Source organism: Cnephaeus nilssonii, assembly GCF_951640355.1.
Source record: "Cnephaeus nilssonii genome assembly, chromosome: 15".
In the NCBI taxonomy this organism is placed as follows: domain Eukaryota; kingdom Metazoa; phylum Chordata; class Mammalia; order Chiroptera; family Vespertilionidae; genus Cnephaeus; species Cnephaeus nilssonii.
Genome location: NC_137086.1, coordinates 60,004,611 through 60,032,200, shown reverse-complemented (window position 1 = coordinate 60,032,200; position 27,590 = coordinate 60,004,611). Strand labels below are relative to the sequence as shown.

General features: G+C 57.2%; 2 protein-coding genes across 2 annotated transcripts; both read right to left on the bottom strand.

The window, feature by feature from the left end:
• Window positions 1-5,164: 5,164 nt before the first annotated feature.
• On the bottom strand, window positions 5,165-6,520 carry ADRA2B (adrenoceptor alpha 2B; the record flags this gene model as incomplete). Its single annotated transcript, XM_079792608.1, has 1 exon — window positions 5,165-6,520. The coding sequence occupies one exon, from the start codon at window positions 6,518-6,520 to the stop codon at window positions 5,165-5,167; it is 1,356 nt and encodes a 451-aa protein (XP_079648734.1).
• A 371-nt stretch (window positions 6,521-6,891) lies between these two features.
• On the bottom strand, window positions 6,892-22,896 carry ASTL (astacin like metalloendopeptidase; the record flags this gene model as incomplete). Its single annotated transcript, XM_079792232.1, has 10 exons — window positions 6,892-6,958; window positions 13,461-13,644; window positions 14,024-14,178; window positions 14,265-14,346; window positions 16,412-16,593; window positions 17,310-17,427; window positions 18,154-18,244; window positions 19,520-19,581; window positions 22,091-22,216; window positions 22,851-22,896. 10 exons carry the CDS (start codon window positions 22,894-22,896, stop codon window positions 6,892-6,894), a joined length of 1,113 nt encoding a protein of 370 aa, XP_079648358.1.
• Window positions 22,897-27,590: the final 4,694 nt, after the last annotated feature.

The following is a 27,590-nucleotide window of genomic DNA, read 5'->3' as shown; positions in this document are numbered from 1 at the left end:
CCCTGGCCTTCTGACAACAGCCTTCCCCACACCGCCGGACGGATGCGGGAGCATGCAGGATCCCAGAGTCTAATTTTAGCGCGTGCTCCCTGCCTCCCCTGCTAACAGTGAGCAGAGCCTGGGAGGGTGGGAACGTCCTACCCCTGCCTGGGCTCTGCTCTAATGGAGGTGCCGACAGGCAGGGAGGTCACCCCCAAGCCCGAGTCTCTGCTGGTCAGAGGCTTTGCTGGGCTGGGCGGGCTCAGAGCCTGCTCCTCATGCTGACCGGGCAGATCCCGAGGCCAGTTAGTGACACAGTTGGGGTTAGATTGGGTGGGTGTGTAATCCTGGCTCTGGATGACCTCCGACAAGGCCCTCAACTTCCCTCAGCCTCAGTTTCCTCGTCTGTGAAACTGGATAACAATGGCTCTGATCTCGAATGATGCATGGCAGGCACTGGCCCTAAAGACCCGGAGCTACCATATCCCTCTCTCCTCGCCCATCTCAGAGGGCCCCAGACTGACTGGTCCCTCCAGAGCAGGCCTGCCTCTGCACTGAGGGTCAGTGGTGAAGAAAACAGCCCGGTCCTGTCCAGGAGCCTGACTCAAGAACGACTAATTACCTCCCGGGATTTCAGCGGCTGGACCTTCCAGGAGGGGGTTTGGGGTGGGGCAGAGATGGAGCATCAGGCTGGAGATTCTCATGGGCAGAAGGGGACACTGAGGCCCCAGGAGGGACCCAGCCTGCCAGGGGCAGCCAGACAGGTAGTGGCAGAAGCAGGCATGACCCTGGCCTCCCCACCTCCTCCCCACCACGATTTTCAGCGGCACAGAAGTCCCACCCCAGCGCTCCCGCACACAGGCACCAGGCCCTGCAGCAGAGGCCCCAGCCAGCACCTGGGCAGCGAAAGGTTGCCCACTACCACTCCAGAGTCGGATGCCACTTCCCAGCCAGGAGCAACCCCATTTGCAGGTGCCAGATGGGCAACCCCCTTTCCAGCACTCACCCAAACACACAAGATGGAAGTCATGCAAAGGATTGAGGGAACAAGGGCCTGATAAACCCACAAGCCCCCCTCCACCTTGCGTCTCATTAGCAGGTCAGCTGGCCCTCCGGCCACAGTACCTTCTGAGCAGGTGGGTCAGGGTGCCTCCTTCAAGAAAGCTCCAAAGAGGAATTTCCAGCACCCCAAATTTCTCAGCAGCTGGCCTGAGGCAGGGGCAGGGCCTCAACCCCTTTTGAAGGGTGTCCCCATTGACCTAAAAACCCTGATTCTTACAGAGTGAGGCCAGTAGTGGGGAGAGGTCTTCCTAAACCTCCCCCTCTGTCTTCTCCATCAGCACCTCCTGTGCTCCTGTGGTCAGGGACCTCCCCAGGAGAAATGCTCACAGACCCTCAGAAGACTGCCACCCCTCCCTGCTTGCCTCCTGTCCCCACCCTTACCTCCAGACACTTGCTGGGATAATTCCTGGAAGAAGCAGGCCTCCCCCCATTCCCCCCCCCCCATCTATTGCTCTGAACCCATTTCACCAACCCACTAACCCTAAAACAGGCTTAGGGTACAATCAAAAGTAGGTGCTGCTCACACAGAACAGCGGGAAGCGGTGTCTGAGAAGGAGGTCTCATCTGGAGCCAGCTGTCCTGGGTTCCAGCTCAGGTGTGCACATAGCACTGGGCAAGTGCCCGGGACTGCTCCTCAGGTACTGAGAACTGAGTTAGGTAACGGGACAAGCCGAGCACAGGACCTGGTCCTCAGCGGACTCTCAGCAGGTGTTTCCTCAATGTGGGCCTGTCACGCTGAGTCTGGCTGCAACCCCTCAGTACGGAGGTGTGGTGTGGGGGACAGATCAGGCAACCTGGGTTCCAGACCTGGCGCCACCACCACGTGGCTGGAGGTCCAAGGCAAGTCCTCTGTCTCTAGGCCTCAGTCCCTCCTTCAATAAAATGCAGTGATCAGACTGAGCTGTCAGGAGTGGAAACCCTGTAAAACTCAGACATCTTGTGCCAGTGACAGACATAAGCAGTCAATCACAGCACTGCACCGGCTGAATCCAGCCCAGATGCAGCTCAGAATCCCCACATAGCCAGGCCACTGAATGAAAGTTGGTGCCAGAGATGGGACCACAATTTCTCAGCATCTGAATTTCCTAGCTGTGATTTGGGCACCCAGCCTCAGTTTCCTCTTCTGTAAAGTTGCCACACCAGCAAGGGGAGCTAATGTATTCAGGATGAGATGCCAAAGGTCCAGCTCCAGCAGGGACATTTTCTGCCACCATCTGGAGACTGGGAGGGAGCTCCTCCCCCAGACCCATGGGCCCACCCCTTATAGACCCTCAGGCAACAGGGCTTGGGCCTAATCAGACAGAGTCCCAGAAAAGCAATGACTCAGGGAACAGATGAACTACTCTGATCTGCCCTAATCAGGCCTCAGGGCCCTGGCAGTGGGTGCAGGCTGGTGGGAAGGGCTGGGAGCTCCTCAGGGCAGAGCCTTGGCTTTCTTGCTAAGTCCCAGCAGAGCTCCAGGTCCCCAAGTCCACCAGTGTTGGTGGACACATAGAGTCTCCCCTGGCAAAAGCTGTGCCCTTGGAAGTGTGAATCCTGGATCACAGTACACTTCCAGATGCTGGGGCCTCCCCACTCCTCCCTCCCTCCCCTCCCTGGCACCACCCTAACCAACCCCATCTCCTGCTGGCCCTGCAGCCAACCTGCTGTGTCGGCCTGAGCTGCTCTCACTGAGGTCGATCAGGAGGCCTGGAGGACTGGACTCCTGTGCACTGGGTGCTTTTTTGGGGCCTCAGGTGCTTTTTCTGGAAATGAGGAGACTCCAGCTCAGACGTAGTGACTGAATCTCAGCAAATCAGCTCCACTCACCTCCTGCCCTCACTGGAGACAGCAGCTTACATTCCACAGAGTGCCCTGTTCTTCCTGCTCATGCCATGTGGGTGGTGTCCGATCACCTCTGCTGGCCCCACTCCTGCACCTGACTGCCCAGCAAGGCCAGTTTCCGACTAACTCTCAAACTGTCAAATCCAGCACACAGCACCCTTTGCATGTGCTGTTTCCCTGCCCGAAACTCCTCCCTAGCTTGCCTCTGGGTATTCCTGCTCTTTCCCTGAGTCCCAGCCCAAAGGGCACCTCCTCCGCAAGGCTCCCTTTCCCCCTTCCCCACGCAGCCAGTCTCAGGCTCCATGGCCACTTCTGCCCCCACTGTCTTAGAATGAGGAAGAAGGGATGATTTGTAGACAAAGCAGCAGGCAGATGAGTGGGTACCAGCTGGCCACACTCGGAGGAGGGCAGGGCATCTGGCCCATGCCAAGTCTGCTACAAGTAGCTGAGGAATAACTACGGCCGGCAGCCCTTGGGCAACAACGACACAGCATGCTTATTACAAAATATCTTTTATTGATAAAATAGCTCAGACCTTTAAAAAACATCTACATATCACAATAAGGAGGCCACAGGCAGCAAAATCAGGGGTGCCCTGGAGCACAGAGACCAGTCAGTAGATGTCACAAGTCAGCCCCTCCCTCAGGGCCACCTACCTACCCAGCCCTGCCCCAGGGCCATGCCCTGGCCTCACACTGAAACTGAGGAACAAACTGAGGGACTCCCTTTGGTCCCCTCCATTCTCTCTAACCCAGAAAACACCCTTAGCACCCCTCGCAATCTCGCCATAGGAATGCCAACAGTCCCTGCTGCTTAGCCCACCCCCAGTGAAGATCCCACTGGCTTACTGTTGACGTCCGGCTCTCCTATGGGGGGCACTGGGAAACATCCTTCACATGTTGCAAATTGTTCTGGGTTCAAGTGTCTGGGGTGGGGGTTGAGAACCAGGAAGAAGAGGCCCCTGGAGCCCCATCAGTGGGGAGAGCCACAGGGCTGGGCCGGAGGTGGCCAGCCAACACCCATCCGCACCCATCCGAGGTGGGGTCAGTTGTGCATCATCAGACCCATTTGGGCCTTAGAGCCCTGCCTGGCACTCGGCCGGGAGGCTCCCCCAGGGGTCCAGAGGGCCCGTGCTCACCTGCTCCAGCCCAGAACCCGCCTGGGAGCTCCGTCACCTGGCACAGGCTCTCATGTCAGACCATTCCCAGGATGTGGGTATTTTTAGCTGTCTTGAGGAAACAATTTGCCTTCTTGATGACAAAAGACTTAACCCCCACAGAAAATGCTCTTGGTGTTGCAGGTGAAATGTCAAGTTGTCATGCAGCATAATAACTCAAACATTTGCAGGCACAAGAACACATTCTCAAAGAAATCCTTTAACTGAAATAGTGGTTCTGTCTGCCACTCCCCACTTCCAGTTTGGGGTAGGAATTCACACACCCCAGGCACAGAACTAAAGTCTAAAGGAAGACAGGTGGTGGTAAACACAAAGACGGGGTTTTCATATCACCAAATAATCACATTTGCTGGGTCTCTAGGTTCCCCCATGGAGCTCAAAGCTTTGTGCAACGCCTTTCATCTCCCTGCAGCAGGTAGGCAGCAAGCTATTGTTGCCCTGGATTTTGCAGGGGGTGGATGCTAGTGATCGGGAATGTCCTGTTGAGGCAGAGGCCAGGCCTCCAGAGGGGCGCCGCGTGGGACTCAGATCACAGTTTTGGCCTTCAAAGGAGCTACAAATCCAAAAGCAGGGGAAGGGGAAGAAGGACCCAGGGATAGAGTCAGCCTACAAACCCTCACCCAGTGCCTAATGGAAACCACGGGTCCTCAATGTGAATGCATGGCCATCATTGTTTCTGCCTCCTCCTCAGCCTCCTGGGGAGAATGGAAGGCTGGCTTCCTGCTCTTTACTGAGGAAGATGAAAAAGAAACAAAACACCACAAGCAAGTGGCCTGCCAGGGACCACAAGGTCCTCGAGGAAGTTTACAGGGTTCTGGGGTTGCGGAAGGAAGGCCAGGCTCTATCCAAGCCTGACCTCAGCCACACTCAGGAAGGCCCAGGCCTCCTCCATCTGCCTGCACTCAGGTGTCCCCCCACAGCCAAGCCAGCAAAAGGCTTAGCATAGACCCCGTGAACAGCACCCCTGCCCATGTCCCTCCCAGGGTGCTCCCAAGATGAGGCCTGCACTACCTGAGCAGAAACCAAACAGCCCCAGGGGGGTGTCCACATAAAACAGGGTAGGAGGCAGTGTGGCCCTGGTGCTACCTGGCACCAACCCCACGAGGGCAGCAGGCAGGCGGCTCACCAGGCCGTCTGGGTCCACTGGCGGCAAAGGATCCTTCGGAAGGCACGGCGGAAGTCCTGGTTGAAGATGGTGTAGATGACAGGGTTTAGCAAGCTGTTGCAGTAGCCAATCCAGAAGAAGAAATGGAAAAGGCCTTGTGGCACCTTGCAGTGCTTCGGGCAGATGGCACCCAGACTGTAGCTGAAGAAGAAGGGGAACCAGCAGAGCATGAAGGCGCCTATGACCACGGACAGCACAAAGGTGAACCGCTTCTCCCGGGTCAGCTGAGCCCGCCGCCGCCGAAGCCACCACTTCCTGCCTGCAGCGTCCATACCCCTGCCCAAGAGCACCTGGCCACGCAGGGTGGCCAACACCCGGGAGCCCTGTGGCTGCTGCCTGGGTGGGCTGCAAGCTGAGGCAGGGGATACTGGCATGGCCTGAGGTCCACACTCCTCCTCTTCTTCCTCCTCCTCCTCCTCCTCTTCAAATTCCTCCTCCGGAGACGCCCCACAAACACCTTCCTTTGGACCCTGGTCTGCATGGGGAAGGGCAGGCCAGCTGGATGGCAAGGCTGGGTTCCCAGGATCTTCAGGGGTCCCTACCTGCTCCTTCTCCCCAATGGGCTTAGAGTGTCCATTGGCCTCTTCAGAAGCAATCAAATGGGAGGCCAGGGTCGGCAGTTTGGCCGACGTTCCCCCAGGGACCCGGCAGGGCTGCTTAGATTCACCCTCCCCAGAACCCCTCTTGGCCCTGGGACCTCTGTGGTGGCTCCGTCTAGCGATCAGGTAGATACGCAGGTAGACGAGGATCATGATGAGGCAGGGTGCGAAGAAGGACCCAAAGCTGGAGGCCAGGATGTACCAGGTCTCTTGGTTGAGATGGCATTGTGGGCGCCCGCGGGGCTGGGGGCCCGGGTCACCCTTGTAGAGCAGCGGCGGCAGCGAGATGACAGCCGCAATGAGCCACACGGTGAGGATGATGCACTTGATGCGGCGCGGGGTGCGCTTGGTGTTGTACTCCAGAGCGCGGCTGACCGCCCAGTAGCGGTCCAGGCTGATGGCACACAGGTGCACGATGGACGAAGTGCAGAAGAGCACGTCGAGAGCCAGGTACACCTCGCACCACGCTTGCCCGAAGTACCAGTAGCCCAGCAGCTCGTTGGCCAGCGAGAACGGGATGATGAGCGTGGCCACCAGGATGTCAGCGGCAGCCAAGGACACCAGGAACAGGTTCTGCGGGGCGCGCAGCGAGCGGCTCGTCAACACCGCCAGGATGACCAGTGCGTTGCCGAAGATGGTGAAGAGGATGAGGAAGGAGGTGACCGCCGCGATGGCCGCGGTGGCCTGCACCGAGTAGGGCTTCTGGTAGTCCATGGCAGAGCTGGCCAGAGGGGGCGTTGCTTGCCCAGCGCAAGCACAGCGGGCAACAGCGTTGGCCCACCCAGCGCGGCTAGAGGAGCGAGGGATTCACCAGGGCCAGGCCAGTGAGGCCAGGAGGTTGGGGGAATACTGGGGCTAGGCACTGCTCCCCTACGTCCTCTTCCACCAGCGCCCGCGTCCCTGCAGTCCGCCTGGAGAAGTTTTCCAAGTTGTCCCGCTGCCGTCCCCGCCCCACCAAGGGCCGGGGGAAAGTTGCGCCCTCCCACCCGGAGGCTGCTGGACGTGCTCGGGGGCGCAGGGTTCCCACGGGCTGCGGGGTTGTGCGCTGCCCGTCCTCAGAGGAGGCGCGGTGGCCGCTCGCTGGCTCAGGCCGGGAGCCGCGCCTGCAGGCAGCCAGCGTCGGCAGGCGAGTGGGGAGCCGAGTAGCGGCTGCTGGAGGGAGGAGACGGGAGGCGGGGGCAGGAGGCGGGGCAGGTGCGGGGCGGGCCGTGGGCCCTGGCTGGGTGGAGGGGCGCCACAGCCTCCCGGGGTCTGGACTCCGCGTCGGCGCCCGCGCCCCTGCCCCTTTCCCCAGCTTCGAGCGCGGGGGTCCGAAGGGGCCCGCATCTGGGTCTTCGGAAAGCTGGGAGGGATGCTCGCGGGAGTGGAAAGTCAGTGTGCACGGGAGCAGGGATGCTGCGCGGGTGCGGCCGCGGGCACCAAGGGGGCCTCTCTCCTACGGACTGCAGGGCTGGGGGTGAGCCCGGGAGGCTAGGTTGGTGGGCGCCAGCTGATTACTGCTCCCATCGCCCAGAACCCCAAGGCGAGGGCGGGTGGGTGTTGGGCGCCAGATAACAATAAGCCCAATGAGCCTCAACAACGCCGGCGCCCGAGAAAGAAGAAGCCAAGCGGAGGGGTTGGGGACCCCGAAGACTACCCCGAACCCCGCCTCCTAAAGCGTTCTCACCCAGACTGGGCTCCGTCAGGCCTGCGAAGCCCAGGGAGGTGCCCGTGGCCGGGTGGCGAGCGCCCCCTGCCGCTGTCTACGGCCCACCGTGCCACCAGGCTCTGCCGCGTCGGGGTCGCTGAAAACGCTCCAAGCTGGGGAGCAAGCAAGTGCTCAGAGATTTATGGCTTCAGCTGTCCTCCTTCTCCTGCAGCTGCCTCGGTTTCCTCCACTAAGGGCAAAGAGGTAAGAGGAAAACTGCCTTGGACTCCAATCTCAGCAGCAACGGAGACGCAGACATAGGTTTTTGGGGGGCGTGGGGGCTCTGGGCAAACTCAACCCCTTGACCTAGAGGAAGAGGGTGTCCTCTGGCAGAACAAGGACACTTAGTGGGGGTCTCGGGGGCAGCGGTGGAGAGGAGCTTCCCTTGCTCCTTGTCCACTCTGGGCGCCCCTCTTGGGTGGCCCTGGGAAGAGGAGTTGGGGTAAAAAGAAATTTCTGACCAAGCACACACCCCACCCACCCCATCCTGGCTTCCAAGAGCTGTGGAGCCAGGGCTCTCCCTCCAGCACCCTGCTCCTGCCCACCCTCCCTGCGGCCACTGCCCCCAGGGCCAGCCTGGGCAGCCGCTTCAGGAGCCCCTCATGCTATCACTCCAGCCCGGCCTGGAATCTCTAGCGCACGGGGCTGCATGCCACCCTCTGTGTCTATTTTCCTAGGGGAGTAGGGCTGTGCCTCGGGACCCACCTGAGCCAGCATGCCCCCTGGACATTCCTCTCAGCTCCATCCTCGTGGGAGCAGGGAGTACGCTCTCTCGATGCCCACAGACAATGGCTCATCCCTACCCAGGCTCAGATGGGCGGCACCCCAGGTCCCCCAGCCATGTGGTAGGGATGGGGACGTGTGTTCCTCCTTGATCCTGGGCTATCAGCCTACCCAGCCCCTCTGTGAGGTGCAAGTGCCCACAATCAAGTGGGTCCAGTGTTGTCTAGACTGGGTTCCAAGAGGGCAGCCAGCCTCTCTTGCCCTATCCAGAGGCAGGTTTCATGGATGCATCCTCCCCACGTGCTGGCCTGGGCAGGGCCTGGGCCTACAGCTGGCAGGGATGGAGAGGTCTCAGTCACCCCTTCCACGAGGAAGGGCAGAGGGTGGCTATTGGAGTCGGAGGTGCAGCCACTGAAGCAAGTTCCCGCCTGTCCCCCATGGCTCCTGTCTGTGGCTGTGCAGTCTGAGTGCCCTGACGGCCCAAAGGGGCTTGGGAAGGACCAAATTTCACCCTCTCCAATCATACTCAAGCCAGGAGTGCAGACACTCCAGCCAGCATCAGCCTTTGTCTCCGGCCCACTTTCTTTAAAAGGCCAGGGACACTGCAGGAACTGAGGCCAGAGCTGCTCTCCTCCCTCTCCTGACCCACGCAAGCCCCCACTCGGGGTTCTCACCTGGGCTTTCCTGAAGGGGCTGTAGCTCTACCCAACACCAGACCCTGCTGGGTACCAGCCTAGGTGGAGACAGCCAGGGACAGTCCACAAGCACCCATGAGGCTCAGCCACCACCCCATGCCCCGTGTCACCTGCTGCTGCCTTTCAGCCCCTGTTCCCAGACATAACTCTGGCTTTGGGGGCAGTGGGGCATTATATAACTGGATTCCTGCTCCTCTTGCAGCTCTCCATCTCCCCCCCCACACACACCTTCCCGTGCCTGTTCCACCCAGCCTTGCTTGAATCAGAGCCTCGGGCCACAGCAGGGCCTCCTTCAAGTAGATCTGACTTTCCATTGTCATCCTGTTCCACCAGGCAGAATTCAGTCCCAGACCTACAGCCAGCCAGCAGCAGGAGCTGCCTAGAACAGGGACTGGCCAGGCTTCCTGGGACCCTTCTCCCCAGACCACCCTGTCTGACCCAACCTCACCTCTTCCCACCCCACCAGGCTACGTACGTGTTGGTCCCTGGACATGCCCTGAGCTCCTACATCTCCAGTCCTTTCCAGGCTGTTTGCTCTGCCAGAAACTAGCCTCACCCTTCCTTCTGTGCTTGGAGGGCCCCACTCTCTCTTCCAGGTACACTCACCTGTCACCACTGTCTCAGGCAGAAAGAGGTACCCTATTGTCCAAGTTCCTTAATTCCATGCACACAGCACCTCTGTCATGCTCAGAGCACTGTACTGAGATGGTGGCCAAAGGATATATTGCATCACTCCCTCCATCAGAACAGACATCTCTTCTGTCCCCAATACATGGCCAAGCTTGTTGAATGGTGACGGGCAATGGCACAGGTATCAATGGAAGACATACACATGAGCCTTTCTCAGACAGGTAGAGTGCCCACATGAAGGTGCCCTCGAGGGATGTCCTTGGAAAGGGGGGCCATGGCGGAAAGGTGACCTGGTACCATGTTTCCCAAGGGAGGAAGACATTGTTCCATTCCCAGCTGTGAGAGTGCAGCAAGAGTTGTGCTGTCTTAGCTGGAGGCTCTGGAGCCACTTCTGCAGGCCTGAGTGGCAAGACTGGCCCCAGGTGCTCCCAGGCCAGGGCTCTGGCAACTCAGGGCCCACCAGGATGATCTCCTGAAGCCCCAGCCATTCAAGTCCCTGGACTCTTCTCCCCAGACCACCCTGTCTGACCCAACCTCACCCCTTCCCAGACCCTTGAGCAGTGCCCTCTAATGTCAGTCAGTAATCCTCTCTTCCTCCTTTACACTCGCCTAACAAAACCCCAACCCTGGTCAGAAGTAAATCATCCACCACTTTCTGCCTTTGACCAAGTGGCTGCCTTTTCCGGAGCAGAACACTCACTGTATCGACTGGCCTTGCTTTCAACTTGCAACCACACATCTCCAGACTTTCCTAGAGCTGGGTCCCCCTCTTCAGAATTGGCTTTGCTTTCACTTTCCTCAGTCTTACCCCCCCACCTCGCCAAGCTGTGACTTTGCCTCCCACTCAGGAGAAAGTGGAAGCCATTAGGCTGTCAGCCCACATGCTCCCTGCCCACTCATTCCAGGTCTAATAGCCTCAGACTTAACACCCATTTCCCTGAGCCTTGCCTCCCCCCTTGGTCCTCAGTGCTGTAAGGGGTGCCCTCCCCCCTGCACCCATCGCAGGTGTGGTTTCCTCCACCTCCAAAACACACTCCAAAAGCACCCACCTCTGCCCATTCCACGGCCCACTGGCTCTTGCTTGTGCAACAGCAGTGCTTCCAGCTGTTCTCCATGTACCCATCCATTTCCCACAGAGCATCCAGAGTGGCTATTTAAATATTAAATCAGATCTTATCACTCCCCTTCTTAGAACCCTTCAGCAGCTGCTCCTGCTGCTCTTGGATAAAACCCTCCTCCTCACTGGCCTGGCCCTGCCTGCTCCCTGCTCTTCATCCCCCCACCCCCCCTTCACTCTGGCCTGACAGACCCTCCTCTTCCTGGCTCAGGTCTTTGCACCGGCTTCTCTTTCCCCAGATTATCACAGGGTAGCCTCATCCTGTCATTCAGGTCTCAGAGATGCCAACACCCTAAAGGAGTGCTCCCCTCCTCCATCACTTACAATCCCAGGTGCTTTCTTACCTGCCTGTGTACCTTCCATCTCTCTCCCCACCCCTGAATAAACTCCATGAGAACAGAAACCCTGCCTTGCTTACCATGCTATTCCCAGTGCCTATAACTGAACCTGCCTGACACCTAATTCATAATAGATGTGTGGACTGAGTGAATAAAGTGGTGAGTGAGCCCACATAGCTATGTGGTTGGGGATTGGGGAACAGGCCACAGACCCTGGGATGGAGTGGCTAGCCACCTGGCTCTGATTAACACCCCAGAGCCCCACACATACCACACCCCCATGCTGGAGCTCCAGGGGCTGAGCCAGGGCCGGACCACCACAAACAGGATGGGGCTTGTGAAACAGGCCTGGGCCCAGAGCTGGCCTGGGCAGTGGGCTCTGTGGTGATAAGTGGCCTCCTGGGGAAGGACATGACAAGGACAGCTTTATCCCTGATCACTGCCAAAGAGGAGGGCACTCTTCGCCTTCCACCACCATGTCCCACCAGCCCCACTTCACTCACTGGAGTGTGCAGATTCCGAGACCAAAGCCACATGCTAATGGAGGCATGTGATGGGAAGCCTCAGAGCTGGGAGGACCTCACGGCACAAAGCATGTCACCTCCTCCATGTGACCATCGGGGAAACCCAGAGCCAGAGGCCTGGATCCGCGACTCAGAGACCACCAGGCTGTGAGGCAGTCACACTCATTTCTCTGACAAACAAGGGACTCCAGGTGCAGTGTCTACCTTAGGGTTGGCCCAAAGACTTAGCTTAGGGTGCTCCCAGGGGAGCTGTCCCTCTGCTAGGGCCATGGCCAGAGCCCCCACTCTAAACTCACTCAGATACCCGTCCATGTCTGGAGTAAGCGGACAGCATTTCCCCACATGAGCCTTCTCCGAAGCTAATGCTGGAGTTCAGAGTCCTGTTCGGTCTCAGAAAATCCTTGATCCAAGAGAAACTGAGGGCAGGGGCTCCAGTGCCCTGTGAGCCCACATGTCCCCTGAGGTGGGCAAAGTCTGAGCCTCAGCCTCAGTCCCCCTCTGGAAAATGGGTATGACCACCTGAGGGCCCTCCCAAGGCATTGAGGCACATCAAAGGCACGTATGTGTGTGTGTGTGTGTGGGGGGGGGGGAGCGGTAGAGGGATTGTTTGGGGAGGGATTGTTTGGGAGGATGGGAGCTTGGGGGGGACTGTTTGGGGGGAGGGGAGCTTGGGGGGACTGTTTGGGGAGAGCTTGTGGGGGAGAGGAGCTTGGAGGGGAGGTATTCAACACAGCTCAGTGCCCAACCCCTGGAGCAAATACCCAGCTTTATTTCTGCCTCCCCCAAACATCTGAGTGCCTGGCCCTCCTGGGACAGGGCATGGGCTTTTATTCCCTCCCACCCTGAGCCACAGAACAGTGCCACCAGGGGGCTCCTGGCCTGCTCCCAGGCATCCCTGGAGGTGTTCTTCACTCCAAGACAGCCCTCACCAGGGAGGCCAGGAGCTGAGGAGGAGTGGGCTTGGCTGACGGAGGACCAGTAGGATGACTTGCCCCCCCCCCTCCACCTTTCAGGGCCTCTGGGGAGACAAGGCTCCAGGAACAGCAACGCAGGCTGGAAAGGAGCTTCGAGTCCTGTGTTCAGGGTCCTCATGTTCTTGCTGACTTCCCACTGTGCAGTCCTGTAGGGCCCCCACCTCTTCCTCATCTCCCTCTGGGCGACACCTCTGACTCTGGAGCCTGCCTGCGCTGCGGGGGAAGGGTGGGCTCTGAAACCCTCCCACGAGCAGGCTGGAGGCTGAGGTGCAGGCCAGCATTCCCAGCACCCAGACAGCAGACAGGAAGCTGCTCCCACGGTCCCAGCCACGTGGCTCCCCTCCAGGCCTGGCCCATGGGGGAGGGGGCAGTACCAGTGGTCCATGCTGGGGGCTGGGCCTCAGCTCCACAAGGACTTCCACACCCTTGAAGGCTAGAATCTTCTTGCTCGCCCCTTCAGCCCCCCTGGCCCTAGAGCCCTAGAGAATGTCACCTCCAGGCCCAGCATCCTCCAGGGCTGAGGGAGACCTGAGAGCAGGCAGAGCCAGGCGTCCCCAACAGGCCTGCCTCCCCTGACAGACCTTTGTCCCCAGGAGTCTCGGGAGAACATGGTGTGGAAGGAAGGGGCAGAAGGAGAGGCTTGGGTCTCAGACAGGGACGTCAGTCCGGGGCTGGAAGACAGGAGTGTCACCTAGAGAGGCCAAGGGTTTCTTGGCCCATCTGCTCTGGACAGAGGATGCCCTCCCCACTTGGGGACAGAAGCCACAGGCTTGACCTCTGGGTGTCCCCAGGAAGTTCCCCAGAGCTGGTTTCCCCCAAACAGCCCGGATAGGTGCTGGCTGGTCTTCTCGAGATGGCGCTAGGGGCATAGTGGACACGTGGGCCTGCCGGGGCCACTCCCGGGCCCCCTCAGGAGCAGCTGCACCAGACCTGGAGCTTGTGGAGGAAGCTGAGGTCTGAGGCCACCTTGCAGAGGCCTCCACACCAGACTTTCCCAGGACAGGGGGCTCCCACTCCAGCGGGCTCTCTCCAGCCCGGGGGTCACTGGGGCTGGAGTTCCTGGACTCTGCCAGCAATGCCTCCAGCAGCCGCTGCAGCTGTGGTCCCGAGGCGGCAGTGGGGCTCCCATCTATGCCATGGGCCTGGAACTCTGGAGCAGGAGAGACAGAAGGTCATGTCCCAGAATCAGAGGGAGAAAGTATGGGCCCGGCCTCGGAGAGCCAGAGCTGTCTTCAGCTCTATCCACAGGGATGCAAGGCTCCCCTCAAGGACATAACCCACCATGCCCCTGCTGAAGTGTTCAAGTTTTTCTATTTACTTGTAAGTCTCAGGTACATCTGGAGTTTCTTTGTACGCGATATGAGTTAGGACTTCACTTTTTTGAATGGACAACTAGTTATCTTAGCTCCTGGTTGCCTCGCCCTGCTTACCTCTGCACCCTCATCTCCCACCGCACCCCCCTCATTGACGCCTCCTCAGTACAGGGACCTTCTCCGGGCTCCTTGACTCCCTCTGCCCCTGTCACTCACCTCTCCCCTGGGGGCCGGGGCCACTTGGGCTGCAGTCATAAAGCCGGAGGACCCGTGTGATGTCCGAGGCACTCAGGTTCCATCGCTGGCCGATGTGGACACTGGGGGCCCAGAGTGGCATGATGGTGGGCAGCCCGCTCCGGCTGAAGGCAAGCCTGGAACCCAGCAGGCAGGATCTGAGTCTGGATCCCAACAGGGCTGCCAGGCAGTGCAAACGGAGAAGAGGAGGAAAGGGACTCACCTCCCATAGTGCAGCACAGATGCGTAGTCATAGGGCACCAGCATGTTGCTGCTCCGAGATTTAATGAAGTTGATTTCAAAGCCTGAAAAAGCATTTATCAATGGGGAAAGAGAAGAGATGGGGGTGGGGTGGAGGATAGGGGACTTCTGGGACTTTATAAGCTACTTAATTAAACTGAGGGATTCAAAACTACTGCTGAATGCGCTTCTTTCTGGCCCCCCGCTCCTACCCCCCATCCTGGGAGGGGTCCAGGCCTGCACCAGGCCTCCTAAGCATTTTCCACCTGTCCTCATCTCAAGCTCCCCTGTATAAAAGTAGTCTGTCTAATCTACAGCTTTCATGAAGCCACTGGCTCTCACAGAGCCTTGGACGCCCCCTACCCATCAGGTGGAGTGCCCCTAGAGAGTGCTTATGTCTTCCTTTTAAAAAACCCTTCCGTTATTAAACAATTTGGAATAGGCAATATAGTCATCTGGTTCACAAATAAAAAACTTTAGATAATACACTGTCTCCCCCTCCAACCGCTTCTGAGTTCCCCATGTCTCCACTCCCACAGCTAATTACTGTTAGCAGTTTGCATATCCTAGCAGCATGTGTTCTGTTACATATTAACTAAATACAAATAGTCTCATTTTTCAAAATTCTTAAGCAATTTTCCCACTAGGGTAGCAGGTGTTTTCACCTGTTTTATTGTTAGGAAACAACACTAATAAACTCAAGAGCTGTTTTTATCTCATTAATTTCTGCTTTTACCTTCATTAATTCCTCCTGCTTCCCTTTATTTTTCTTAACTTCACTGGAATGCTTCCTTTGTTCTATTCCATTGATAGAGGTATGCCTTGCCTGAGCTGTGAACCGTTGGTTCTGATGCATCTTCATGACTTTTTCTCTTAGAATTCCACTATTTCTTTAACCCCAGAGATAAGAGAAAGGCTTGCTGTTTGTTTTTTTAACTTTAATTTCCAAGTGGGTTTGATTTGTTATTAGTTTCTACTTTCTACTTTTATATCATGACAAAGTGTTTAACTTTACTTTTTCAAATTGAAGTTTTATTGCTGTCATATGGTATGTTTTCACAAGTATCCCATGGACACTTGGAAGGTTTATAGTCTCTGTTTCCAGGGTAGAGTCCCCATCACCCCCCACTTCCCTAGACTAATTCTGCTCTCCAATCTCCTAGCCCCAGCGCACCCTTCTCTGGGACTCCATGGTGCTGGTCTAGGCACCCACATGCCTAACCCACAGTAGCAGTGGTGGCGCTCATTTCAGAAGCCCTCTGCTTGCAGGAAGCCTTCGGACTCCTCCCCTCTGCTCCCACCCCCAAACCAAACCCCTGACCATGCATCCCCTCTGCTCCCACCCCCCAAACCAAACCCCTGACATGCATCCCCTCTGCTCCCACCCCCCAAACCAAACCCCTGACATGCATCCCCTCTACTCCCACCCCCCAAACCAAACCCCTGACCATGCATCCCCTCGGCTCCCCTTCCCCATGAAGCAGTAGTCTCTATTCCTCTCATCTCCTGAATTAGGCCATCCTCCCATGAGGTTAGGTGCCCCCCACCCCATGCCTGGGATCAAACCCCCGGTAGCCAGCATGGTTTCCAGCACACAGGCCATCTGGTGCAGTGGCCCACTCCCCAGACCAGCCTCCCCATGCTTCCTTGGCCCTACATGCCCACCAGTAGCCCCTCACAGCCCTGCCCTCAGCCACCCGCATCTGTCACTGGACATACACAGCCACTACCTCCGGGTCTCTGCTTGGCTCAGCCCCGCCCCCCACCCACATAGTTGTGTGCATGAGCAACTGCTAGTTGAGTATACAATGAACAAGGTCCATAGGATACCAGCAACCCATCCTCAGGTAACTGACAGTGTCCATGAGGAGAAATGGTGATGCCCCAACTCAAGCAAGACTACAGGTGGGCAGGTGAATGCTTAGAACCCAGAAGAGCAGCATCTGGGCCACGTCCCAGGTCTCAGGGAGAAGGGGCACCCCACCTTCCCCATGGAAGACAGGCAGATGGTGGGGGAGATGGATAACCTCTTCCAAATAGCCAGGGAACTCCTCAGACACTGGCCCACACCGGTGGCCCGCTCTCCATGGACTCCTAGACCCCACCTGGCTTGTGCACCACCCGGCTTACCTGGGAGGATCTCATTCCAGTTGACACGAATATAACGGTCCCGGTCAGCCCGTGAATGCTCATGCCAGAAGCCCAGCACATGCATGAGCTCATGCAGGACAATGCCTGGGCCCTTCTGGAGGCAGGTGGGTGCCAAGGATACCACCTGCATCCCTCCGCTGCGCCCCACGCCAGAGAAGCACCTGCAGGGCCATGAGAGTGAGCTGGGCTGGGTAGGCACGAGCACAGAGAGAGCTAGACAGAACCAGCCCCTCCCCTCCTCCTTAGTTCAGGGATGAATGAGACCAACATGGGCCAGGCTGTTGCCAAGTCCCTTCACTGCCTGGCCTTCTGTGAAACGAATGCACTGAGCTCCCTTACCAGCCTGGGTTGCAAAGAGGAGGTAGGAACCGACAGAAGCAGCTCACTGAGTGAATGGGTCCACACAGGGTGCCCCAATCAAAGCTACCACACATTAGCTTAGGCCCCCGACAAGCTAGGAAACAGCATGCCCCTCTTTCAGGGAGAAGGCAGAAGAGGCTCCGAAGTCAGGGGACTTGCCTGGAGTCAGGCAGCTCTTGCATTGCGGAACCTGGCCCGGGGCGAGGCCTGTCCCACCAGACCTGCACTCACCCACCCACCAGACCATGAGGTGTCCTGGGGATGAAGGCTACGTAAAGGAGGGTCAAGCACCTAACTCCCTCCCTCCCCACTTTCTGCCCTGCGCACTATAGGTCCAGCTCACAGTGGGCAAGTCACTCAGTGAGCCGGGGTATTTGGACCTGGGCGGACGGGTCCAGAAATAGATTTTAGAGAATGACTTAGTTCATTCCAGGCTGAACACAGAATAAAGCTGAGGAACTCACCCTGCATGTGCTCACTCTCATGCACATGCATGCACACACCCAGGAGCACTTACCCAGACACGGGGATGATGGAGATGAAGTCTCTCTGGCCATGGTAGGCCACAAACCTGATGCATGTGAAGCGTTCAAACTCAGCAAACGCCTGCAGGATGACCTTGCGGCTGGGCTCATCTGGGGAGGGGACACCTGGCTGAACACCCAGACACGCCCCCAGAACCCTCATGACCCCTGCAAGTCTGCCTGCAGGGCAGGAAACTGAGCTTCGAATCACTCCAAACATAGAGTGTCAAGAAAAGGCAGCGTATGAGGGGAAGAAAGCTGGGCTCCACGCAGAACGTGGCTGTGTGATCTTGGGTAGGTCACTGTCCTCTGGGCCACTTGGTCTCAAAATGGATCAAAGAATCCCTAGATACACCTTCCCATCAGCTCTTCCAGGATCTTAACTCACCCCCAAACCCCAGCTCAGGAGACCCTAGGAATAAAAGGACTTCTGAGAATATGAGGTTTTTCTGTTTGTTTTATTACTTTGTTACTTTTTGTTTTATATCCCACATATGAGTGACCAAATCATTTTGGTCTGACTTATTTACTTAGCATGATACTCTCAAGATCCATCCATGTTGTTGCAAATGCAAGCTTTCATCTTTTTCATGGCTGGGTAATATTCCATTGTATATGCTAGTATGTACCACATCTCCTTTCCTCAAAAGGAGGGGCCTTTGGGGGAAGGGCTCTTTGGGTGGTGCTGAGAGAGGGGCTTGGGCCTGTAGAGGAAGCGGAGAAAACCCAGGGAGGAGCACAGGCTGCACTGGGGAAAGGGGGGGATGGGGAGGGCCCGGGAGGGGTGGGAGGGGAGGGCCCGAGAGGGGTGGCACTGGGCTCCCAGTGCTCACTCACCATACTTCCTGGAGAGCAGAAAGGGGACCTCCACCACACCCCCATTTTTGGGCCACTTGTTGCTTGTAGCCGACAACAGGCGGAAAGGACTCTGAGGAGAGAGGACATTAACTCAGGGACCTCTGGGGACACAGGCCAGCCAAGCTTCCTGCCACCAAGAGTGACACACCTCAGGCCACAAGAGCCCTAAAGATATGAGCGGCAGGACACGGGCATGTGAGGGCGGGAGGCCATTAGAGATGGGGCAGAAGCTGGGAGTCAGCTATGTGAACTCGGTGCACAGCATATGCCTTTGTTCTGTATAACACAGAACTTGCAACCGATTCTATCAAGCCAATAGAGCACTCGTCCCTGGAGAGGTTGGCTAGGAGTCCCAGCACCCTCCCCCACTCTGCCCCTATACCCTCCCTCTCCCGGTGCTGGTGCTCCCGGGAGCACAGCAGCCCCCAAGCACCCTGAATGTGTGGTGGGAAGATGGGGCAGCCCTGCCTGATTCTAAGGCACTACCCTTGGCCTCGGCAGCTCTCCGCTTTTCGTCCACCAACCTAAACCCTTTGAAGCACAGGTTTCACAGCATCTGGCATGTCCTGCCCCACAGGCCAGAGGTTGTACTGGATTCTGTTCTTATGCCAGGCACTCACTGGGGAATGGGGGACAGGGGCCTCGCCTTGGGCTATCCGCCTGGCCCTGGCCTTGCCCCTGCCCCTGCCCCTGGGGTTCCTACCCAGCCAGCCCAGCCCAGTCTCATGCCGCACCACTTGCAGGCAGCCTCCAAGCCATAGAACAGCCTTACTCTCACCAGGTTACTGCCCCATTCTGGAGCCTCTGTCATCACCATCTCCTAAAAGATGGCAGTGCTCTCATAAACACAGAGTGCTTCCTTCCCCACTGGCTAGTCCCCTCTCTCATTCCCATCCAGCCTGCTCCCTTTCTGACACTGCTGCCACCCCCTGCCATGACGGTATCTGCATTACTGCTTGTTCTGTCTTCCCTGGACCACCAACACCTCCCCACAGCCCCACCAGCCACTTTGCCAACCTGTGCTGAGCTCTCCCTTCATCCCAATACTTCCTGAGCATCTCCCCTGGGCAAGGTACCAAGCTGGGTCTTGAGGGCTCAAACCCCCTCCTTCAGGAAGCCCTCCCAGCCTACCACCATTCCAGATGTTACCCTTTCTTCCCATTCAGGCTGGCTCTTCCTAATAGAACCTTCACTCTGACTTTGGCAAGAAAGGGTGTCTACCAAGCTATGAGCAACAAAGAGATCCCTTCCATGTCACACCCCCAAGACACCTGGGGGTGAGAGGATGTTCAAAAGCCTCTGTCACTATCTGTGAGGTTACTTATACTAGCACCTACTCACTCACCGGCCGGAGGATGTCTCCCTCAAGGAGGAAACTGCTCTCTGGTGTTTCCTCAGGGATGAGCTCTGGGAAGGAAGGGAGAGAGGTGTGTGGGCCCAGGCCCCCCAGAGCACATGCTTTAGGACAGCATCTCAGAGGCCTTGACTCCCAGAACAAGCAACCCCGGGTTTGCCCTTCCTCCAGCTCTGGAGCCAGAGCGCCCCTGGGCACTGAGGCTCTTCTTCCCTGGGCCCCAGGCAAGTTGGGTCGCTCCTCTGAGCCACCTTCTACAAAAGTGTGATGCTTCTCAGCCTGATGAAGGCTTCTCAGCCTTGCCCAAAGGCAGTCCACGGCTCCCAGGATGGCCACAAGCCAGTACCAACTCCTGCCTCCTGGGTCAGAGGCCCTCTGCTCTCAGGAGGCAGCCTTTCTTCCAGCTGTCTCCATCCACCCCAGCCCAGCTACATTCCTCAGACCATGCCCTGGGCTCTCGGTCCCACCTCCTCCCCATCTAATTCCTGCCCCTCTAATTCCTGCTCCTCTGTGTGGTATTCAGGACCCTTGCTGTGACAAGTGACAGAAATTCCAGCCCAAACCTCATAGGAGGAGGGCGAACACTGGCTCTAGGGAGCCTGGCTCTCCCCTGCTCCCCGATCCAGCTTGTCTCTCCTCTCCTCTCCTCCAATAGGTCCATTTCTGCCGCAGCTGCAGCCCTTCTCCACAGTCTCTTTCCCACATCGAAGCCCCATGAGGACTCCTGGAAGAGGGCCCGACACCCTGGAGGTACCTGAGGTTGGGTTCCCTAGAAGAGCCAAAGCCAGGAGCCAGCTGGCAACGATTTCCAATTCTGAGGAACTGTGGAATGCTGGAGAGCTCTGGGAAAGAACTGGGCTCAGCTGGAGGGTAGCCTCAGCCTGATCCTGAGACAGGCCAGTAAGCCAGGACAGGTGGGCTAGGGAAACTGAGACAGCTGAACAAACAGGGCAATTCACAACAGATCCAGAAGGACACCTCCCTAGAAATAACATGTAGGCCTCCGTTGTATTTCAGCTCCAGACCCAGAAAAGCAGCAAAACCAGGTGGGTGACACCAGGACCAGCTGCAATGACTATCCACCCCCTGCCCTGGCACTGACCAATCAGCGAAGACCACAGCCCTGGGGGAGCAGACCTAGGAAACTGATGAATAGTCTGCTAAAACCCTCCCCTAAAATTCCAGCCTGTGAGAAAGAGATAAAGCCTAAGACAAAGGTCCCAGCTGTGCTCTCCCTCTGGGGAGCAGCCCCACCATTCCCTTTTCCCTCTTCTTCAACCACTTCTCCCACAAGGGCACGCATCTCCTAAACGCTAAGGGACCCCATGAGACTTGCAACCTGGGGAGCGATGGGCAGCGGCAGCTCGTCCCAGGCTAACCCCTGAACCTGTCCCCAAGGCCCCCTTTTCTCTGACTTCCCAGAGAGCTAGGGCAGCCCAGTCTAGGCTCTCCTGTTGCTTCTTCCATACTAAGCCCTCTCTCGTTTTACTGTCCCCAGCTTTAATAAACGTTCCCTCATAGCCACCTGGACTCGTGCTGGGAAATGTTTGCTGCACGAAGTCAAAAACCCAAACACTATGGACAGGCCCAAGGCAGACCCGCCAAGGGCCAGGTCCACCTTTCTGGTAACCATCCCAGCAGAGCTCTGGGCCCCAGTGGCACCGTGGACTTGTCCCGCCTTGAGGCAGGGGCCACGTGCATGCACCCATGAGTCACTGTGGGCCCACCCGGGCAGTGGAGGGCAGCTTCCCAACATCCCTGGCCGAAGGCCTTCAGCTGCAAGGCCTCAGTAGCCAACATCCCCAGCAGCTGGGACCGTGTGCTTCCCGGCTGCTATAGGAGGCTCATTGAAATGCTGCCCAGGCAGCCAGCAATAGTAGCTAAAAGCTTTCTCTATGGCATCTCAAAACTGATGCCAGGGAAGCCTCCGTTTGGGTCTCGCTACCCCCAGACAGGTCAGAGTCACCAAAGGCAGTGTCCTGCCCTGCTCCAGCTCAGCAGTGCTGGCGCTCCAGATCAGCTCACTGAAAGAAGGGGGCAGCCCACACGCGACTTCCTCATCCGCAGAGTCCCATCACCCAGGGCAAGGTCACCATTCCCCCAAAGAAAACTTCCAACATCTGGACCCTCGTCTGTGTTTCTTCCAGCGTGGTCCCAGGACATCATGTCCTCATTCTCCACCTGAGACCCCAGGCAGGGAGGCCCTGGGCCTCGTGCTTCTTTGCTCTGTATCCCCAGCCCATCCCCTCACACCTGCAGGCCATGCTGCACCAGGTGGCCGACATGTTTGCCAACATCCACTAATGACCGAGCTGGACACCAGACAGAGAGCACACACTTCTGTTCGGCCATTCATAAATCCTGTGTGTCCCCCCTTCTGTAAAAGTAACACCAGCCGAGAAGTTACAGAAAGCTGATTGGGAAGTTGCGGGGAGAACCACTACTCCCCTAGAGCCCACGAGTAGGCGCGCTTCCTCTCAGCGTCAGCAGAGTTCTCCCCACACCGCGTGGACAACGTCACACCCCGCTGCACCCCTGCCCCCCAAGACACGGTGCCCTCACCTTGATTAATCGCAGGGATGTCCTTGTCCCAAGACGTCTGGGTCCCCTCAGGGGTGAGGCCTTCTGAGAAGCTGCTCCCACAGGCTCCTGGACAGCTAGAGGCTGGGGGCGCTCCTAGGATCAAACCTGGCCCAGACATACATGGGCCCAAGCGCCCCCATGTGGGAGAGGATGTCAGGACGTGGGTGGGGGTGGGTGACCGTCCCTTCACTAAGGGAGGCCTCCAGCAAGCAGTCCTGGGAGCCTGCCTGGCCACCCCTCTCAGCCCCCGCCAGTGCTGAGGCCCAGACAGCTCTGAGGAAGGGGCTCCCTGAGCGGGACCAACACCGGCTACAAAAGGCAGCCCTTGCTCAAGAGTCTGTGGGTGTCTGAGGTGGGGGACAGCAGGAAGGAGGGACAGGGACAAAGCTCAGGCTGCAACACTGGTGGCAGGGTGTGTGGGGGCCAGCCTCAGACTCTGCCCTACAACTCCCTTCTCAGCCCAGGCCTCTGGAAATCGCCTCAGCCTGGGCACGCCTCGCCAGGCCAGCAGAACTCGGCTTCTGGAGTGCCACACCTGCCAGGCAGGCCTCTGCTCCAGGCTCTTCAGGAGGCCTCCCCGTGGGGAGCCCTGGAGTTGACTCTAGGAATATCCCTGGAGAGCCCATTCTTGAGCCATTCAAACCAACTCAGAGCCTGGCAGGCTCCTGCCACACCCTCCGGCCTCTGCCCAGCACTCTGCAAACTGAAGCCCAAGCAGGAGGGTGAGGCAGCCGCTTACCTGGCAGAGAGAGCAGCCCCAGCATCCAAGGCCAGAGGCCCCCCATGCTTGTGCTGTCTGTGGTGGGCCCACTGACCCCTCAGCAAGCTGGAGCTGGAACCCAGGCCGGAAGAGGCAACCTAATTACCGCCTAGTCACCCACCCTTAAATAGCAGCTTCTCCGCCCCACCTTCAGCTTCTCCCCAATCAATTCCACCTGTAGCCCCTCCCCAACCAACTTCACCTGCAGCCCCTCCCACTCCTGCCTGAGCTCCCCACCTCCAGCCTCTGGACCCTGGTCAGATCCTTCCCGCCCTGGCTAAAGTGGACCAGAGACCAGGCACAAGGCACCCTGGGGGAGGCGTCCCATTGGGGGTGTGCCTCTGCTGAGGTCCCCTCCCACCACCAGGGGGCAGAGAATCATCAAAAAAAGATGCTGAGGCCCGTCAGAGGAGGGACCTCATCCTCCAGCCCAAGGAAACCCTTTTCCTAGCCCTGCCTGTGCTCGGATGTGGGAAAGCTGCCCGAGACCCAGAGGCTCCCCCAGTCTATCGGTGGAAGGAGGGAAAGTTCACTACATTTCATCAGCTTTTATTTTCCCACGCATACAGAAAGGGGACAAGTACAGGAATCAGGGAAAGTTCACAGGCTGAATGCCTGCTGTGGCCTGCCCTGGGGGAGGGGGAGCCTCTTGGATACCTAGATCCTCACATAGACGATGCCCTGTCATCCCCACAACAGCCGTGCATCACCGCCATTCATCCCCACTTCACAGGTTCAAAAGCCAAGCTGCTTGTCCCTATTCCTGCACCTCTGAACCCCCTTAGCCTTTCAAGAGGCCCATCCTGTGTGGTCATCACTGGACTGAAATCCTGCCGGCAGAGGATTTGGGGACTCCAGTGAAGGGAAGCCACAGAACCAAAGACGCCAGGTATGGTCCTCAAGCACCTCTCAGCATCCTGCTGTGCCTGGAATCCAGGTCTCTCATAAGGATGGGATTGGATCATCGGGAGAAGTGATGAGGACAGAGGTCCCCGCTGCCGGGCGAGATATCAGCACATGGAGCTGACCCTTCAGATGAGAGTGCTCGCTAGGTAAAGTCATCCCAACGTTCAGTACTCACCCTGCTTGGGCAGAGAAACAGATTCTTAGTTAAGAAATGCAGTTCGTCTCGGGGACGTTATGTTGAGTGAAATAAGTCAGTCACAACAGGACAAAACTGTATGATCCCACTGGGAGGATGTGTACAGATCCCTGGACCGGTGTAGAACAGTGGTTGCCAGGGGCTGGGAGGGCAATGGGAGTTATTGTTTAAATGGGAACAGAGTTTCAGTTTTGTAAGAAGGAAAAGTTCTGGAGATCCACTGTACAACAATGCAAATAAATATGCTTACTACTACTGAACAGCACACTTAGAAATAGCCCAGGTGGCCCTGGCTGGTGTGGCTCAGTGGCTAGAGGGTAGACCCAAACACCAAAGGGTCGCAGGTTCAATTACCCGTCAAGGGCACGTACCTGAGTTGCAGATTCGATCTCCAACCCAGATTGGTATGCGTGCAGGAGGCAACCAATTGATCTGTCTCTCTCACATTGGTGTTCTCTCTCTCCCTCTCTCTTTCTCTCTCTCTCCCCCTCTCCCTCCCTCCCTCCCTTCCACTCTCTCTAAAAATCAATGGAAAAAATATTCTTGAGTGAGGATTAACAACAACAAAATATAGTAAAGATGGTGCCCTGTCTAGTGTGTCTCCCGTGCACCAAAAAGTTGCTGGTTTGATTCCTGGTCAGGGCACATGACTGGGTTTTGGGCTGGATCCCCAGTAGGGAACATGCAGGAGGCAGCCGATGCTTCTCTCTCTCTCTCTCTCTCTCTCTCTCCCTCCCTCTTCCTTTCTCTCTCTTTAAAATCAATTTTAAAATATTTTTAAAAATACTAAAGATGGCTGGGCTGGCGTGGCTCAGTGATTGAGCGTCAATCCATGAACCAGGAGGTCGAGGTTCAATTCCTGGTCAGGGCACATGCCCAGGTTGCGGGCTAGATCCCCAGTAGGGAGTGTGCTGGAGGCAGCCAATCAGTGATTCTCTCTCTTCATTGATGTTTCTATCTCTCTCTCCCTCTCCCTTCCTCTTTGAAGTCAATAAAAATATATTTTTTAAAATAGTAAAGATGATAAATTTTGTTATATATTTGTTACCACAGTTAAAATTGTTCAAATAAATAAAAAGGAAGGAAGGAGAGAGGAAGGAAGGAAGGAAGGAAGGAAGGAAGGAAGGAAGGAAGGAAGGAAGGAAGGAAGGAAGGGAAGAAAGGGAAGAAGGAAGGGAAGGAGGGAGGGAGGAAGGAGGGAGGGAGGGAGGGAGGAAGGAAGGAAGGAAGGAAGGAAGGAAGGAAGGAAGGAAGGAAGGAAGGAAGGAAGGAAGGAAAAAGCAGTTTGTTTGGAAGACAAACTTAAAACCCTGGGAAGAGGAAGGTGAAATTGAGGGGTTGTGTGGTGGGTTGGGGTAGAGGTGAGAGGATGGGGTGAGCAGGGGCCTCAGCCACCAGTCCTGCTGTGTGTGAGGTGGGGCTGTGTGATGGGAAGGCCGGGTGACTCAGGGCCCCAGCTCCCCCCTCCCCCATCCCAAATGGGCATGGCATCCTGGGCAGGTCCAAACGGAAGCCCACTCAGGGCCTGAGGAAGCCCTGGTAGCCATCCCAGCTCTGCTGTGCTCACCAGGGAACAGAGCAAACAGGGCACCAGGGCAGGCTGTTCACCCCATGCTGCCTTGTGGAGTGAGTGCCCATCTGTGCCAGAATCTGGGCACGAGGCTGAGCAAACCGCAGGCCCCACCCTCGTAAGCATCCAGCTTGGTTGAGAGGCACAACTGCACACCTGAAAACCTCTGCCTCCTGGGCCACCGGGACCTCAATTTCCTGATCACCTACTATGTGCAGGTGCAGGAGCTTTACACAATTCACTTGTGTAATTCTCAACACCACCCTAACAGGTGGGGACTAACAATAAACTCCACTTAACAGACAAGAAACCGAAATACAGTGAGGTGAAGCAAAACTGGCCCCTAACCATCAAACTACACTGCCAATTTAATATATAAATAAAAACAACGAAATAGCCAAAATCTCCAAAAATAAACCTCCACTGCCCCACGGCGGTGTGCCTTGCCAAGCATTCCGAATGCCCCAAGTGATAGGCATTCTGCTGGGCAACTGTTTTTCTTGTTGTTATCCTCACCCAAGGACATTTTCTCCCCCTGATTTTTAGAGAGAGTAGAAGGGAGGGAGGGAGAGAGGCATATGGCTTCTTCCTGCCTGCACCCAGACCGGGGCTGGGGATAGAACCGGCAAAGCTTGGGTGCGCAGGCTGATGTGTAACCACTGTGCACACCAGCCAAGGCTGCAGAGCTACCCTTGAGAGTGTTTGGGAGGATAAAATAAAGTCAGTCAGATGACACCCTGCGTGTCTGAGTGGCCAGGAGAGTCGGAGTGGAGGCTGAAACAGGATGAGCGCTCACAGAGCTGTCCTGGGGGGGCCTCCACACCCATCTGCAGCCTCAGCAGGCACCTTCCACTCGGGCGGGGCTGGGCCCGGTCTCACGTCTCCCCAGATACCTCCTTCTCCCTAGACACCCTGGGCTGGTAAGCAACGTTCGGTGAAGACACACTCGTGGGAGCGGTGTGAAGAGCAATGAAGTCCATCCCTGATGACATGTACTTAGTACCAGACACCATGCCACATGCCTCCTGGGGACAAGGAGCTCTGGCACCGGGCTATCATGAGCCCCAGCATGGACAGGCTTTCTGAGGCCCCAGGGCCCAGTCCAGGAATGTGGAAGCGAGAGGCTGTGCTGCTGGCCTGGGAGCAAGTGGAGAGGCCGGGCAAACACACAGCCACAGGGAGAGCCACACACGCAGACACACGCAGACACATGCAGGGATGTAGGAACACCCATGCACGTGATATGTAGGTGTGTGTAGACCAAGAACAAGACACCCATATCCACAGGACAGCCAGGTCTGACCAGGGCAGTGCTGGACCTAGTTCTGAGTCATGGACACAGCCTTGCCCCACAGGACCAATCCCCTAACAGGAACAAGGCTGGAGCGGTCACCCAGAAACCACCTCCTGCAGCCGAGGCAGAGTGATGCCTGGGAAAGGCCACCAGCACAGGAGTGCTGGGCCCAGAGGGCACCTCCTGCCAGCGAGGGCACCTCCTGCCAGCGAGGGCACACATGCACCTTCCTCCTTCTGTTTCCCAGGCCCCAAGGCGCCAGGAGAGGTGAGCCCTGGGTAAGAAACAGCTTTTGAGCCTTTCCCCAGACATTGACTTAAGACCAGATGCTTGTGACGTTGTTTTTTTAAACAAAACAATATTTTATTGACACATTTTCCAGGTTCTGTATAAATATAAAGTGCTAAGTTTCCAACCCCCGCCCACAGGGCTGGGAGGAAGTAGGGGAGGGGGTGTTAAATATCAGTTGAACACAAATAACGTTCCAGCGCCAACACGGCGTGAAATGCTCCGATACACACACGCAAGCAAGAGGTCCACACCAGGGACACGTCAGTGCTTGGAGCCCTGCTCCCTAGGAGCTCAGGGCTCAGGCTCCAGCCCCTGGGGTGCGCCACCCCCAGATGGGGCTCCTGGTTGTCACAGCTTGTTCCTTGGGCTCTCAGGCTGCCAAGGGCTTCAACACAGTGGTGGGACCGCTGGATCCATGGGTGTAAAGTCCAGTTAGTTTCTGCCAGAGGATGGGGAGGGAGG